The sequence below is a fragment of the Diabrotica undecimpunctata genome, chromosome 7 (assembly GCF_040954645.1).
Source record: "Diabrotica undecimpunctata isolate CICGRU chromosome 7, icDiaUnde3, whole genome shotgun sequence".
In the NCBI taxonomy this organism is placed as follows: Eukaryota; Metazoa; Arthropoda; class Insecta; order Coleoptera; family Chrysomelidae; genus Diabrotica; species Diabrotica undecimpunctata.
In genome coordinates, this window is record NC_092809.1 from 78,863,267 (window position 1) to 78,877,918 (window position 14,652).

General features: G+C 34.0%; 1 protein-coding gene across 5 annotated transcripts in view; it reads left to right on the top strand.

Moving 5' to 3' along the window:
* The window catches only part of LOC140445516 (ATP-binding cassette sub-family C member 4-like), a 105,896-nt gene extending 98,483 nt beyond the window's left edge, over nucleotides 1-7,413 (top strand). For all 5 annotated transcript variants that reach the window (XM_072537594.1, XM_072537592.1, XM_072537591.1 and 2 more), the window contains 2 exons: nucleotides 1,178-1,593; nucleotides 6,922-7,413. In XM_072537594.1, coding sequence (XP_072393695.1) covers nucleotides 1,178-1,593; nucleotides 6,922-7,195 — 690 coding nt within the window. In that variant the 3' untranslated portion in view covers nucleotides 7,196-7,413. The remainder of the gene's footprint in view (nucleotides 1-1,177; nucleotides 1,594-6,921) is intronic.
* The last annotated feature ends 7,239 nt before the right edge of the window (nucleotides 7,414-14,652 follow it).

Genomic DNA, 14,652 nt, shown 5'->3' on the forward strand with positions numbered 1-14,652 from the left:
GGATTCTATTCTCAATGGTATGCATGTTGGAAAATGGATGGATAAGTGCCGATGGGTAGTCAGCACGTTTTCTCATACATTTCCGCAGTATCTTTCTCTGAGTAACCAAGATATTTTTGAACTGTCGTTTATTAAGTGATGCACAGACACACGCTTTGTATTCGATGATAGGTCTTATAAATTTTTGAAGGTTTTAATATTTTAAGTGTTTAATATTTTATTGAGTTGAATTAAAGACGTGTGTCTCTGCGTCCGCCTGAGGGTACCTGAGGTAAAAAATACCATGTCATCGGTATATAACAAAACAGTTTTTGACCTATTTATGGGGTGGAGGATGTCACTATTATTTTCATTATGTACAATGTAGGAGCTAAAATTACGCCCTGTGGGACTCTAGCTCGTGGAGTAAATTTAGTTAAGAGTTTGTTTGCTACATTTACTCGGACTGCCCGATTGGAGAGATAGGAATGGATGATTTTGATGAATTAAAGAACGCAGTATTTTATAATGGAGCGAAGTAGAGTAGATGTGATGGTGAGCTGATTAGTGAGTGAAAGGGCGTCGTAGTACTATTACATATATATTTCCATTGTTCCCTCCTCAATATTTAGAGGTTGTTTTTAGTGGTCAGACATTTTATACTACCTTTTAGAACGGTCCAGATGATATTTTTTGAATATCTTGTATCTGCGTAAAAAATACTGTTAAAACAAACACTATTATTGTACTTCAATTGAATTAATCCATAGTTTCTGTATTAACAAAAAACTGCTTTGGAAACTTCATGGCCAAATCTAATTAATGCCCTTTTACACCAGTATAAGTTGGCAATAATTCATATATCTCTTTGGTAAATGTTTGCAGAATTCAATAGTTCTATCATTCTGCTTTATCTAACTTTGTCATTTACTCAAAATCTACGTCTATTCTAAAAAAACGTTTCGGATTTATGAAATACTTCTAGTATACTACTCAATAAGTTGATAATGTTATGATCTTGCTAGCCTTTATCTTTTCTGTGGTTAATTTTTCTCTAGGGACCGTTGATAGCGGTAATATATATTTTTTGTTTTGATAGTTAATAAACTGCTTTTCTTGTAGATCTATAATACTAATAGCTTTAAATCTATAGGAAAATATACCAAATTAATCCATAACATCAATTTATTTGTTTTAGGTTGGAGTTGTTGGTAGAACCGGCGCAGGAAAATCTTCTTTAATCCAAGCACTGTTTAGACTAGCTCCGATTGAAGGTTCCATTAAAATCGACGATATCGACACCAAAGATATTAGCCTCAATGATCTCCGTTTGAAAATCTCGATAATACCTCAAGACCCAGTACTATTTTCAGGAACTTTAAGATACAACTTGGACCCTTTCGAAGAATATTCGGACGAAGTTTTGTATAAAGCTATAGAAGACGTAGAACTGAAAGATCCTGCTAATGTTATTAACCGATTGGAAAATAGAGTTATGGATAGAGGTTCCAATTACAGTGTTGGACAGAGACAGTTGATTTGCTTGGCAAGAGCTATTCTTAAAAATAACAAAGTTCTTATGTTGGATGAAGCGACGGCTAATGTAGATCCACAGTAAGTATATGTTTCTCTCAAATTTTAATTATTTGACATTCCAACTTTTTCACTTAAATCATTTTAAAATTACAAGTCGAGCACCTAAATATCCCATATGGGAACATACGTCAAAGACAAATTGAATGCTATGCTGGAACAAATTAAATAAAACACCTTATAATTGATTATTTTGAAAAAAAAAATATATATATTTATGAGCGTAATATGATAGACTATAGGATGCATAACATTAACATCAATAAAAATAAGCTTAGGTTATACAAAACAAGCATTTATGAACATGTATATTATGCTATATTTTAGTAAAACAACGTGTTAAATCCCCGTCGGTTAAAACGTTGTTGTGTGGAACTAAGGCGGTTAAAACGTTGTTTTAGAAAAAAAAAAATGAAATGCACGTGAAATTAAGAAATGTACATATTATGTACATATGTACATAAACATAACATAAACATGTTTTATATGACGTAAATATCAAAATAATATATTCACTCTTAAGATTTTGATAATAGCTTACATACCTACTGTAGTGGAATATATTCGGCAATATTTAATAAATTGGCATGTTTTTCTTTTTTAATCGGTAGTAGCCCTTCATTGGCTTCTGTAAGTTCAGCAAGAGTGACTTTAGTTATAGGCGTTTTAGTTGACTTTAAAGAATGAGATGACCATGGTTAACTAGTGTGTGGGATTTTCTTAAATATATAGTATTTGGATCATCTGAGCTAATTTATATCCACACTGACTGAGTCACTTTGGATCTTTCCATTCTACATTTTCTGCGTTGACAAAATTTAAAAAAATGCTAGATGCATACAGATAACTTTAAATGGGTTTTTAACTCTAACTTTTGCAATTACATCTGTCCACTAAAACGAGATATAAATCAATGAAAGTTTCTTTTTGCGCTCTATGTGAGAAAGTCTCTATCTTCTTCTTCATGTATCTTTCAAAACGTTGGTTACCATCATAGCTATCTTAATTTTATTTACTGCCACCCTAAATAGCATGCTTGTATCAACACCATACCAATCTCGTAAGTTCTTCAACCATGAGGTTCTTCTTCGTCCTGGACTGCGTTTGCCTGCTATTTTTCCTTGCATGATATTTTGTAGCAACCTATATTTGGGACCTTTCATTACATGTCCGAAATACTTCAGCTTTTTCTGCTTGATGCTTTTTATGATCTCAGTAGTCTTGCTGAGACGTTCTAGTATTGTGGAATTTCGAATCTTCTACACCCAGGAAACTTTTAAAATTCTTCTGTAGCACCACATTGCGAAAGTCTCAAGGTTAGATCGATTTTATTCACAGTCCAGGACTCGACATCATAAAGTAAGACTGAGAACACATAGCAGCGAAGTAAGCGGATCCTCAATGCCAATTTTAGGTCTCTGTTACATAACACCTTGGACATACTTCTAAAAGCCGTTCTAGCCTGCTCTATCCTAGATCTAATTTCGCCGTGACTTTCTGCGTTACAATTTAATTGCTGTCCAAGGTAAACGATTTTATCAACTTGCTCAAGTTTGGCATTATTTACATATATAGACGGTTTTATATTCTGTTGTTTACTTAGTATTTGAGTATTTTGATTTTCCGTATGTTCAGATCCAGACCTGTCTCCCTATAACTCTTAACAACAATATCAAATAGTGTTTGCAGAACTTCTTAACTAGAAGCTAGGAGTACTGTATTGTCCGCATATCGCAAATTATTGATGACTTCACCGTTCACAAGTATTCCTTCTTGTTTTTCAGAAAGTGCCCTTCTGAAAATTCTTTCGAAGTAAACGTTGCAAAGCAGGGGTGACAAGAGGCATCCTTGCCGTACTTCTCTTTTAATATTAAGAGCCTGTGATTCCACAACATCTACTAAAACTGATGTTGTTTGATTCCAATATAAATTTGCAATTATTTGAACATCTCTGCCGTCCAAGCCAATGTCTTTTAAAGCTTCGATCAATATAGAGTGCTTAACACGATCAAATGCCTTTTGGAAGTCAATAAAACAACAGTATACGTCTACAGATCTATCTCGACATCTTTGAGCAAGTACGTTCATTAAACAGTGCCTCTCTCTTTCCAAATCCGTTACAGAAACCAAACTGTGTGCCATCCAGGTATTCCTCGCATTTATTGTAAATACGATCATGTATTACCTTCAGAAAAGTGGTTTAACAAACTGATGGTTCTATAATCAGCACAGATTTTTGCTGTTGTCTTCTAAGGTAGAGCTATAAACAGTGAATTAGACCAACCATTAGGTAGTTGTCCGCTGGTATAAATGGTATTGAAAAACGAAGTTATAGCCTCTAGAACCTTGCTATCACTTATCAGCTTGTATAATTTAGTTGGAGTTTCATCAGGACTAGTCGTTCTGCCATCTTTTGATGATTGTATGGCTTTTATAACCTCAGAGCGTGTTATTAGGGGTCCGTCGCAGTTAGTAATATCGGGAGGTGAACTACTCCTATCGTCTTCAAATAGGTTTGTGACGTAATTTTCTCATTCTTTAAGTTTGTCCTCTACTTCAAATATTACTTTACCATGTTCATCCTGTAGTAATGCAGTTTGTTTCTTATTGAATATACCAGCCGCTTCTTTCACTTTTTTATACATGTTAAACGTGTCGTATCTGTTTTCAAGTTCTTTAATGTCATGACACCGTTTGGCTAGATGTTGACTGTTTGCTTCTCGTGTTTTACGTCGAATTTCTTTTTGTATGCTGTTATAAAGTGTTTCATCCAAGCCTGCTTTTTTAGCTTTTACCCGCCTTGTAAATTTCTCTCACAGATTTCTTTTACTGCTGTTACGATTTTATTTAAGCCTTCATCGACATTTTCACCAATATTTTTCCAAATTAAATTTTCGTTAAGTTGTCTTTGAACTGATTCCTTAACATTCTCGTCTTGTAATCGGGCTGTATCAATATTTTGCGAGACTTCTTTGTGATCACCTTTTTTAATTTTAATTTTAGTCATCTTCAGATCATTTAGATCACAATCCCATAGTAGTTACAGCTACTATGGGATTGTGATCAGACCCAATGTCAGCATCTGGATAAGTTTTAACTGATTTGATGCAGTTTCTAAATCGATTTTTTATTATTGTTCTGAAGCTATTTTCTTGTGGCATGTTAAATTAATTAGTATTTAAATGGGAATAAGCCACAATTAAAGGTTAAAATACGTTTATTGACGTTTAAATTTCCACTTCGGAAATCGTTCTCAAAAATTTTTGTTCAAGAACGATTTCCGAAGTGGAAATTGAAACGTCAATAAACGTATTTTAACCTTTAATTGTGGCTTATTCCCATTTAAATAGTAATCGATTTTTGATTAGAATAAAGTCGATTTGGTTCCTAATAATTTTGTCCTCTGATTCTGCATTTTAGTTTTAGTTTAAAGTGAGTAATCAATATAATGAAATCGTGTTCTTGACAGAACTGAACAAGTCGATCTCCACGTTCGTTTCTATTTCCCAAGCTATAACCCCCCACAATGTTCAAACAGCGTCGTTTGCCAACTTTAGCGTTAAAATCTCCGAGGACTATGGTATTTTCTGCTGCTTTGACAAGATCTAGAGCATCAGTGAGATCTTTGTAGAGATATATCGTAAGGTAGATATCTGCCCTGTGATGTATAAGTCTCTATCACAGGGCAGAAAGCTGTTCCCACTAGTTAGAAAGTTTTGGTCAATTTGGGTGAAGTATCTTTCTAACAGTGGTAGTCAAAGTAATGTTATGACTTTCCAATTGTTATTTTGGCCGACACATCTATCTGACCAAATGACAAGTTTTCTTTCTTGGCCTGGATCAAGACGATTGAAGTTTTCAATTATATAAAGTAGCAATGCCGATGCTATCTTAGTGGAGCCTCATTGCGCCATTACTTTGTTCTACAGCATCATTGTAGCAGTATTTCTCCCCATATTATGAACAGCGTAGTTATATGAAGTAACTTGTCGCTGGTAGAAGATTGATAGATTGATGAGTGAGTTAGATTAGGGCAAAAATAACTTGTTGCAAATCAGTACATAAAACGACATAATTAGCATTTACTTTTGCAATTTCACTATCTTGTCTTAATATTTTGTAACCTGCTTCCGCTCGCATAATGATGAATTTTACTCTTAACTTCTATTTGCTTTCTTTCACATTTATCGCTAGCAGAAGAAAGTTTGATAAAGAGCTTGTCACAACATGAACAAGTATCTGATCTGGGAAGTGCAAAGCACAAGTTGAATTTACTTTTAAAAATGTAGTGGTAGGTTCGTAGAGAGATTTTTGTATCAGGGTACATTTAAAAAAATAATCTGTACATTTTTGAGATGCTTAAATCAGCTAGAAGGCAACTTTTAGAAGAAGCATTTTTGCTATAATGATTTTCTTGCTGCGACAATGACCTAATGTGTTCACATATTTTCTCTGCATCTGTTATCATGATTTTGTGGGACGATTAGTATGTTTTCTACGTTAATCATTTAGATTTACTCTTGCTTTCATTTTATCAACAAGGTACTGGAGTCTTCTAGCGGTTATTGAAAATATACTGTTGTTTTACATACCTTTATGTTTTCTACTGAATATTTCACTGTATACAGACGACGAGATGTTGCTTCCCCAACCCTTCTTCTTTTTGGCTCGTGCAGCGAAAGAGACTGAGATAAAAAGTTTGATTGGCCATTGTAACTCAGTTCTCTAAACGTTTGAATAGTTTTGTGTGATTGCCCACTAATACCTCAGCAGAACAACCCGTAGCAGACTGCTTACATTTACAAATACGCACCTAAAATAAATATTATTTTAAAACATGAAATTAGTTTAAATTACTTTAACTGACTTTATCTGGGCAACTTAGAGCTTCTTTGTGTACTTCTCTAGACGAAACGTACTAATCATCAGCATTTCTGCGACGTTTTCTAATATTCTGCTTCCACTTATCAATGTTAGGCTTTCGTGTTTTCCGTCTCTTAATTTGGGTAATCACTGACTTGGTTATACTGTCATCCACTTTAGCTCGAAATGACAATTTACAGGATTGAAAACGTTGACTCACAAAACACGTGCAGAAAATTTGGCGCGAAATACGACCCGCTTTAACACTTACAACGTTGTTACACCGAAAGTTAAAGGTTAACTAATTTTCAAACTACCAAAACAGACAAGTTAAGTCTCATAATATTCGCCACAGTCAGCAGTACATTATTTTGCACATATAGAACGTTGTTTCATGGAAAACCCACATATGAAAGTATTGACGGTTACAACGTTGTTCCAGCATAGCATTTAATTATTCTATTTCTAAACTGTTATTTATTACAGAACCGACGCTTTAATCCAAAAAACCATCCGAAAGAAGTTCTCGGATTGCACTGTGATAACCGTCGCACATAGATTAAACACCATCATGGACTCTGATAAAGTATTAGTTATGGACGCTGGACAAATATCTGAGTTTGATCACCCGCACTTACTTCTTCAAAATAAAAATGGAGTTTTTTACAGTATGGTGGCTGAAACTGGTAGAACAACAGCAGAACAGCTTAGAAAAATTGCCTCAGATAGCTATCAAAAACTTCAAGCATTACCAGAGTAAAAATGGAATGTTAAGAAAAAAAAGAGTTAAAACCAATAAACCTTTATGTTATATTGATATATCTTTACGTTAATTAGATTAAATTTATTTCATTTTAAACTGTTATCTTGCATTTTACTCAATGCTATCTTATGTACAAAATTTTGATTCTACAACTAACTTTTTATACCAAAATATTTAAATGCAAAAATGATAAATATACTTTTCATTTTTCGTTATCTTTTGTTTTTATTTTATAGCTTAATAAAAAAAAAGAAATTATAGAAAGAATCGAACAAGCGAAGAAAACACTTATGAACATGAAAACATTTTTTACAAGATCTGACCTTAGTCTAGAACTTAGAACTCAAATGAAGAGATGTTACGTTATCTGTGTTTTGTTGTATGGTTGTAAAAGTTGGCAATGGACTCTAAAACAGAAAAAAGAATAGACGCCATGGATACAAAAAGTTACCAATGGTGAGGTACTTCAGCGCATGAATAAGCAAAAAGAATTACCTAGCATAATCAAAGAGAGACAAATACAATACTTGGGTCATTGATGAGAGGTGAAAGATATGAATTACTCCAAATCATATTGGAAGGTGAAGTTCAGGGCAAAAGAACAGTTGGAAGACGCCAGAACTCGTGGCTGAAAGACCTGAGAAGTGTTAATCACCACAGTGTTAATTGCAAATAGCTACGAAGAACTCTAACATTTGATTAAAAGAATTACCACAACGTGTGATGAATATGATCAGAAGCTAAACACTACAAAGAAAAAGGTGACGGTTGTCAGTAAAAGGAAAAAAAACAATATATGTATAATCTAAACATTAATGCCTTGTTTAAGTTTACGTTTCTTCAACTAGGGGCTTCTACCTTTTTTTGCGGAAGCTTTTGAGGGAGTCGAGGAACTTTAGTTGCGAGTGAGTGTTTATTGAAGTAGTATGGAACTATAGAACGGAAGCTTTGATGGTGGTATTGTGGAAAAGTATCGATGTGAGGGAGAATATGGACTAGCCAGCTAAACTCTAAGCAGAAGGTACCTCCGGTGTTACCAACCATACTAGGAACTAGCGTTTTTGGCGAGAATATAGTTTATCTGCGGTATTTAAGAGAGGTTGTTTCGAGGATGTCGCAGTACTAATCAAATTTTTTAGCAGCAAAGTGTATAAGCATGGCTGGAGGAAACGGAACTTTTGTTTGGGGAAGCCTGGTGAGTATGTGCCCTCGACGGTGGCAAGAAGTCCTTAGAGTTAGCTTAGCTCTATTGTTGGAGTCAGCTATTGTGCGGGGGCCGTATCTTTTGCTGAGATAGCGGACTCTGTTCTTTATTCATTTATCTTTATTTATTTATTGATGATATATTCGCAGTTTGGTAAATGAGTGCCGACGGATAATCTGCACGTTATCTTATGCACTTGCAGAAGATTTTTATTTCTGTTGCAACAATCGCGATAGTTTGGCGAGGATTTAGTGATGTGTAGATACACGTTTTTTTTTCGATGATGAAAGCCTGATGAAAGTCTTGTATGTGTATAAGGGAGTTTTAGTAGAGGTATTTCCGAGTTTTCCAGACAGCGCGTCCAGGACTATAGCTTTTTTCTTACCCTGTCTAGGGTGTTTTTTTATGTTAATGATCCAGTTGAGAGTTCTGTCCTAAATTTAAAATCGATTAGGGAACCATGTTGGAGTTATATTCAGTTAGACACACTAGATAATGTTATATATAAAAAGTATTTGGTTATTTTAATAAGTTATATACTAGAGAATATGATAAAAATTATTTATGTGAGGGCATTTTTAAGAAATTAGCATATAATAAGTGTAAAAAGTTTTTTTTTTAATAATTATAATATTGTAAATATATTTAAGTGAGCCATGTGCATAGGCAACCAGATATACATACTCTGAAAGTGACAGACATTTAAATAATAGTTGCGAATATAAAGTGGGGTTATTTGTTATTTAAAATGTTTAGTTTACTTATAGTTACGGATTTGAGGTAGTGTAGTTTATTAATTTAGGTTGTTTAAATAACATATAAGTTTATATTCTGATCTGAAAAGCCTAAATGTCAACAAAATTCTCGATAGAAAAGTAAAGATTTCTCTAGAACACAGAATTTAACCTTTGTTTACGGAAGAACTTTCTCGAATATGGTTATATCTGTGGATCCAAGATATACTTTTTCGAGAACATTCATATATAGAACAATTCGAATATGATTTCTTGTCAGATGATTCTGGAACAATTAAAAGATATAAATACTCGGTGATTTGGATTCAGGGAGTCAGCCGGTCCAGTCAGTCAGTGAGTTAAGATGAAGTCAGTATAAAGATGGTCAGACAATTAGTTATTAAGAAGACAGACAGTTAGTTTGTGATGTCCTCTCGTGGGAGTCACTATCCGGGTAGCTTTTAGACAGTCAGAGACAGAGTTCAAAATAAAAATAAAACTTTATTGTCTTCCTTAAATTAAATTGACAAAAATCTTATGTACATATATACAATTTGGTTTAGTCTTCTCAGTACCTGGCCTATTTATTCAAATTAAGCTTGACCTTGTCATATGGAACTAGTCTTATCGGCAAGCGAGTGTGTATCTGAAATTTAACGGTAACGTTGTATCGGTTTAATAACAGCGGACGATAGGTACAAAGGAAGGAAAGGAACTCAACACGTCCCTTAGGTGATTCGGGTTAATAGGACACTCCTCGACAGTCTCAACACGACTGCTTCAGAGTACGGGTAGTGAAGAGCTCAACACGCTCTTCGGATAGCGGCGGTATGGGAGACGGAACAACTTGTAAACTCAACACGTCCACAAGCCGGGGTAGGGAAGAAGAGAACCTTCAGTCAACACCTGTCGATTCTCCTCTATGAGGAAATGTTGCGGTTTATATAGCGGAGCTGTGTAATTAGTTTTGCCCTTTCTACTGTCGATACACTCCTACTTCATGGGTTGGTTCGCGCGCACGCTGGTTTAACGGTGATGGCTTTGACTCATCGTTACAAGTTACAGTTAGTGAAGTCAATTGTTCAGTAATTTTAAGATTAGTCAGTCAGAATTAGGAAGAAAGTATAAAGTATGCAATAATCAGTGATTTAGTATTAAAATTTGACAGTATTGGAAAGTATATTAGAAGAATATTATTGAAGATTAAAAATTATGGTATGTATAAATCGTGATTGGATAATGAAAGAAAGTATTAATTGAAAATAAAATTATATAATATATTTGGTGATTGGATATTGGTATATTAAAAAGAAGAATAAACATAAATGCTATTAAGAAGAAAAATAATTTAAATTGGTGGAAGCTGACAATTGGAAAAAGTAATTTCACAAAAACAAGGATAACCGAAGCTGAGAACGAAGACATTGAGTGGTGATTAAAATCTTTATTTTGGAGAACAGTTGAACAGTTTCATTTAGGCATTCAGTGACAGAAAGGTACAAAATTTTGTTAATATAATTTAATTAGTTTCACAAGAATTTCAATTTAAAGATAGTTTATTTTAAATTTACATTGGCTATGTTAAATATTGTTGTGATCTGCTTTATGATGTCTTATTATTGATTAAGACTAATTTAATTAATCCAATTATTTAATTAATTAGTTCACTAATTTATGCAGAGTCATACAATTCAATTACTATTAAAAATTCTCAGGGTGCCTTTTTAATTTTACTTTAATCAGTTTACTTTATATATCTCTTCTAGTGGGTTCAGTATCTCCTAGTTGCTCAGAATCGGGATAAAACAGGAAACGGAATTAACATTAAAACAACATAAATATGCACACAAATCATTATTTATTTCAATAAGCAATACGGTGAATGTTAATAAATAACTTTTTGTGGACAATTATCTTTCCCAACAAACTCCTATACTCTAAATTTAATTTTAATTAACAAACTATCTATTGATCTGCTTTATAATAATATCTACTAAAAAATTTACCATATAAAAAATATAATTTATTCACAAAAAAATAACTCTTTAAAACTTGGAATCTTAGTTCGTATGCTTATATTTGATTTTATCTTTAGAATGTCTTAAAGTTTTCTTTCATTCAAATTATTTGACTGACCCTTATTTTTTTTACACCAATGATGTCTCCTCTCGATCAAACCACAGTTCCTTCCTTGATTGATTATGTCCGGCTACCATCAAATCTTTCCCGTTCTCAGCATCGCTCCAAAACCGCATACCAGCAAACTACTCCTCCGAAAACACAAGCCCAAGCCTCTTTTGACCGGTACTCTTTATTCACAAATTCTCCTTTCTTTTTCAATTAGATCTCGTGGACTATGCAGACTCAAAAGAGGTATTAATCTTCTCGTTTTTGATCTGCTCTCAGCTTCCACCTTTTTCACTAACAAACGAAAAACACTCCTACTCCGATTGACTACACGAAAAAAAAACACGTCTTCTCTTCTGGTCTGCCGGTAACATAATAATCTTTTCAATCTCCCCAGACAACCTTCTCAAACTCTCTCATCCCCCATCATTCCTTTTTAACCAATCATAAGCATTCATCTTTCCCACTAATTTTCGATTCAGAAAATTTCCAACATAATATTTAAAACAAATAAACTAATTTCACTCAAATTACTTTTCAGAAACCATTAACAAATTTGCCTTTTTCAACCCAAATAAGCTTCCAAATTCTTGTTATCTCATATCTAAATCTAATTCTTATTTACTTTCGAAAAATGTCCACCGCAAAATACAATTACAAAGTTTATTCTTTAAATATATAATTACACGAATTCCATTGTCCTTTCACTATTCACTTAGTCCTTCAAGGAAAAACTAGTCCGTCACGGAAAAAATGTCTTTTCTTATTCTAACGATTACAAATAAGTACAGGGTTACATTTTAACTTATATGCCCGCGGTATATTAAAATAATAAAAAAAAACTCTTTATTCTATTTCTGATCGATAAACTGATCCATAACAAATCCCCGCTTTTGAGATACAAATATTCCTTTTTTTTAAGTGTAACCAAAAAAAAATATTATTTTCTCTCAACACAAAAATTTTTCTTTTGTAGTCATTTTATCCTATCCTAAATTTTTATTACTCCATCTTAAAATCTATACTATTCTTATTCATGGTATTTGTACACATCCTGGATATTGTAAACTCCTCGTATCTTTTCTGATTCTACATGTCTAAGAACATAGCTGTTTATTCCATTTTAATTTTGTATGATGTATGGACCCTCGAAAATAGGCATTAGCTTTGCACACACGTCCCCCGTGAGATTTGATACTCGTAACGCCCTTACAAGCACCTTTTCTCCCTTCTGGAAAGTCACTGGTCTTCGTTTTCTATTCTGGATTTGCCTTTGGAGATATTTTTCATTACTGCGCTGCAGCCTCCTTCGAACAGTTTCCAATACTATTTGATACTCTCTCTGCTCCGGTTCTTCCCATGGCCGTACTGGCATAATACCCTTCATGATATATTCCGGCGTCTCTTTTGTCACCGTACTTGGAGTGGTGTTCAAGTAGTTTTCGATTTCTGCCACTTTCCTATCCCATCGTCGATGTTGTCCAATGGCAGCAATGCGGAGGAATTTTGTAGTCTCTTGTATAAAACGTTCTGACGGATTACTTTTAGGATGTCGGATACTGACAAAATTTGTCCCTATTCCCCTGTCTTGCAACTGTCTCTTGAATCGGTCACTCCGGAAATACGTAGCATTGTCTAAAAGAATTTTCCTTGGTGTTCCTACGGTGGTTATAAAATTGTCTATTTTTCTCATAATTTCTTCCCCCTTTGTCGTACGGCACGTGTATAGCTTTACATATTTCGAAAAAATATCTACCATCACCAAAATATGTTTGTTCCTCTGCGTGGTCATTATCAGATCACTTAACATATCTATTGCTACAATGTCTAATTTTTGGTGGGATACAATATTTTTAGCCACATTTTCATTTCGGAAATTTCTGCTTTTATATTTTTGACATGTTTCACATCTTTGGGTAACTTCTTTTGCAATCCGGTAATGTTTTCGGCATATATAGTTTTCGCGAAAAACCAGCCAAACCTTCCTGCTGCCGATATGTCCATTGTCCTCGTGTAATTTCTGTATGATCCTTTCTGCCAATGTCTGTGTTATCACGTATAGTTCCTTTCCATCAATTCGTTTGAAAAATATACCGTTTTCACTCTCCGCTCTTCTTTTTTCTCTTTCTTCCAGGTCTTCTTGATTTGTTCTAATTTCGTTTAACGAAAATACACCTTCCTCTTGTGTCAAAATGTTCAGTCCTACATGAAAAGCAATTACTTCCTTTTTTCCCGAGTCTTCATCCCTTGTGAGAGCGTCAGCTATAATGTTGTCTTTTCCTTTTATATATCGAAACTCAAAGTCATACTCCTGTAGTAACAAAATGCCTCTATGTATACGATTGTTAACCAGACGATTTTTCATTATATGTACCAAAGCTGCATGATCAGTTTCGATTGTGAATTTTGCTCCCAACAGATAAAATCTTAACTTATTTACGCAGAAAAGTACGCTAGCAAACTCTAGTTCAGTCACACTGTATTTTCTTTCCTGTGTTTTTGTCACCCGGGAAATAAAACAAATCGGCACTTCTTGATTGTTTTGTATTTGCGACAAAACTCCCGCAAATTTTTGTATGGATGCATCAGTTCGTAGTATGAAAGGCAAATTGTACATGGGATAATATATTTTCGTTCCTTTCGAGAATTCCTCTTTTAAAATTTGAAAAGCTTTCTCTTGTTCTTCTTTCCAATTCCATTTAACACCCTTCTTCAATAATTTGATCAGAGGAATTTCCTTCTGGCTTAAATCAGGAATTCGTTTTTTAAAATAGTTGATCGTCCCGAGAAAACCTCTCAATGTTTTTAAATTCGTTGGTCTTGGGTATTCATCTATGAGTTTTACTCGGTCCTCGGCTAAACTAACTGTTTGTGTGTCCAATTAAAATCCCAAATATATCACTTCTTTTTGAAAAAATTGACATTTTTCAATATTCAGTTTTAATCCGGCCTTGTCCAATTCTCCCAAAATAATCTTTATGTGTTCCAAATGACTTGATGTATCTGGTGAAAAAATGAGTAAGTCGTCGATGTAGTGCACTATGAAATCTTCATATTTATTTAATATTGTATGGAGAGCTCTTACCAATGCTGCACACGCACTTTGTAATCCAAAAGGTACTACTTTAAAACGGTATACAATACCATCGATTGAGAAAGCGGTGTAATTTCTACATCTCTCTGCTAACGGTATTAACCAAAAACTATGTTTCAAATCAATTTTAGAAAACATGTGTGTTCCCGTAATTCTTCCAAAAATAGCTTCGATGTTGAGAGGTGATTCATATTGAGATACCGTGTGTTGATTTATATTCCGGGCATCCAAACAGAGCCTTAATTCTCCACTGCTTTTTTTCACAATCACGATTGGGTTGATGTACGGCGAGTCA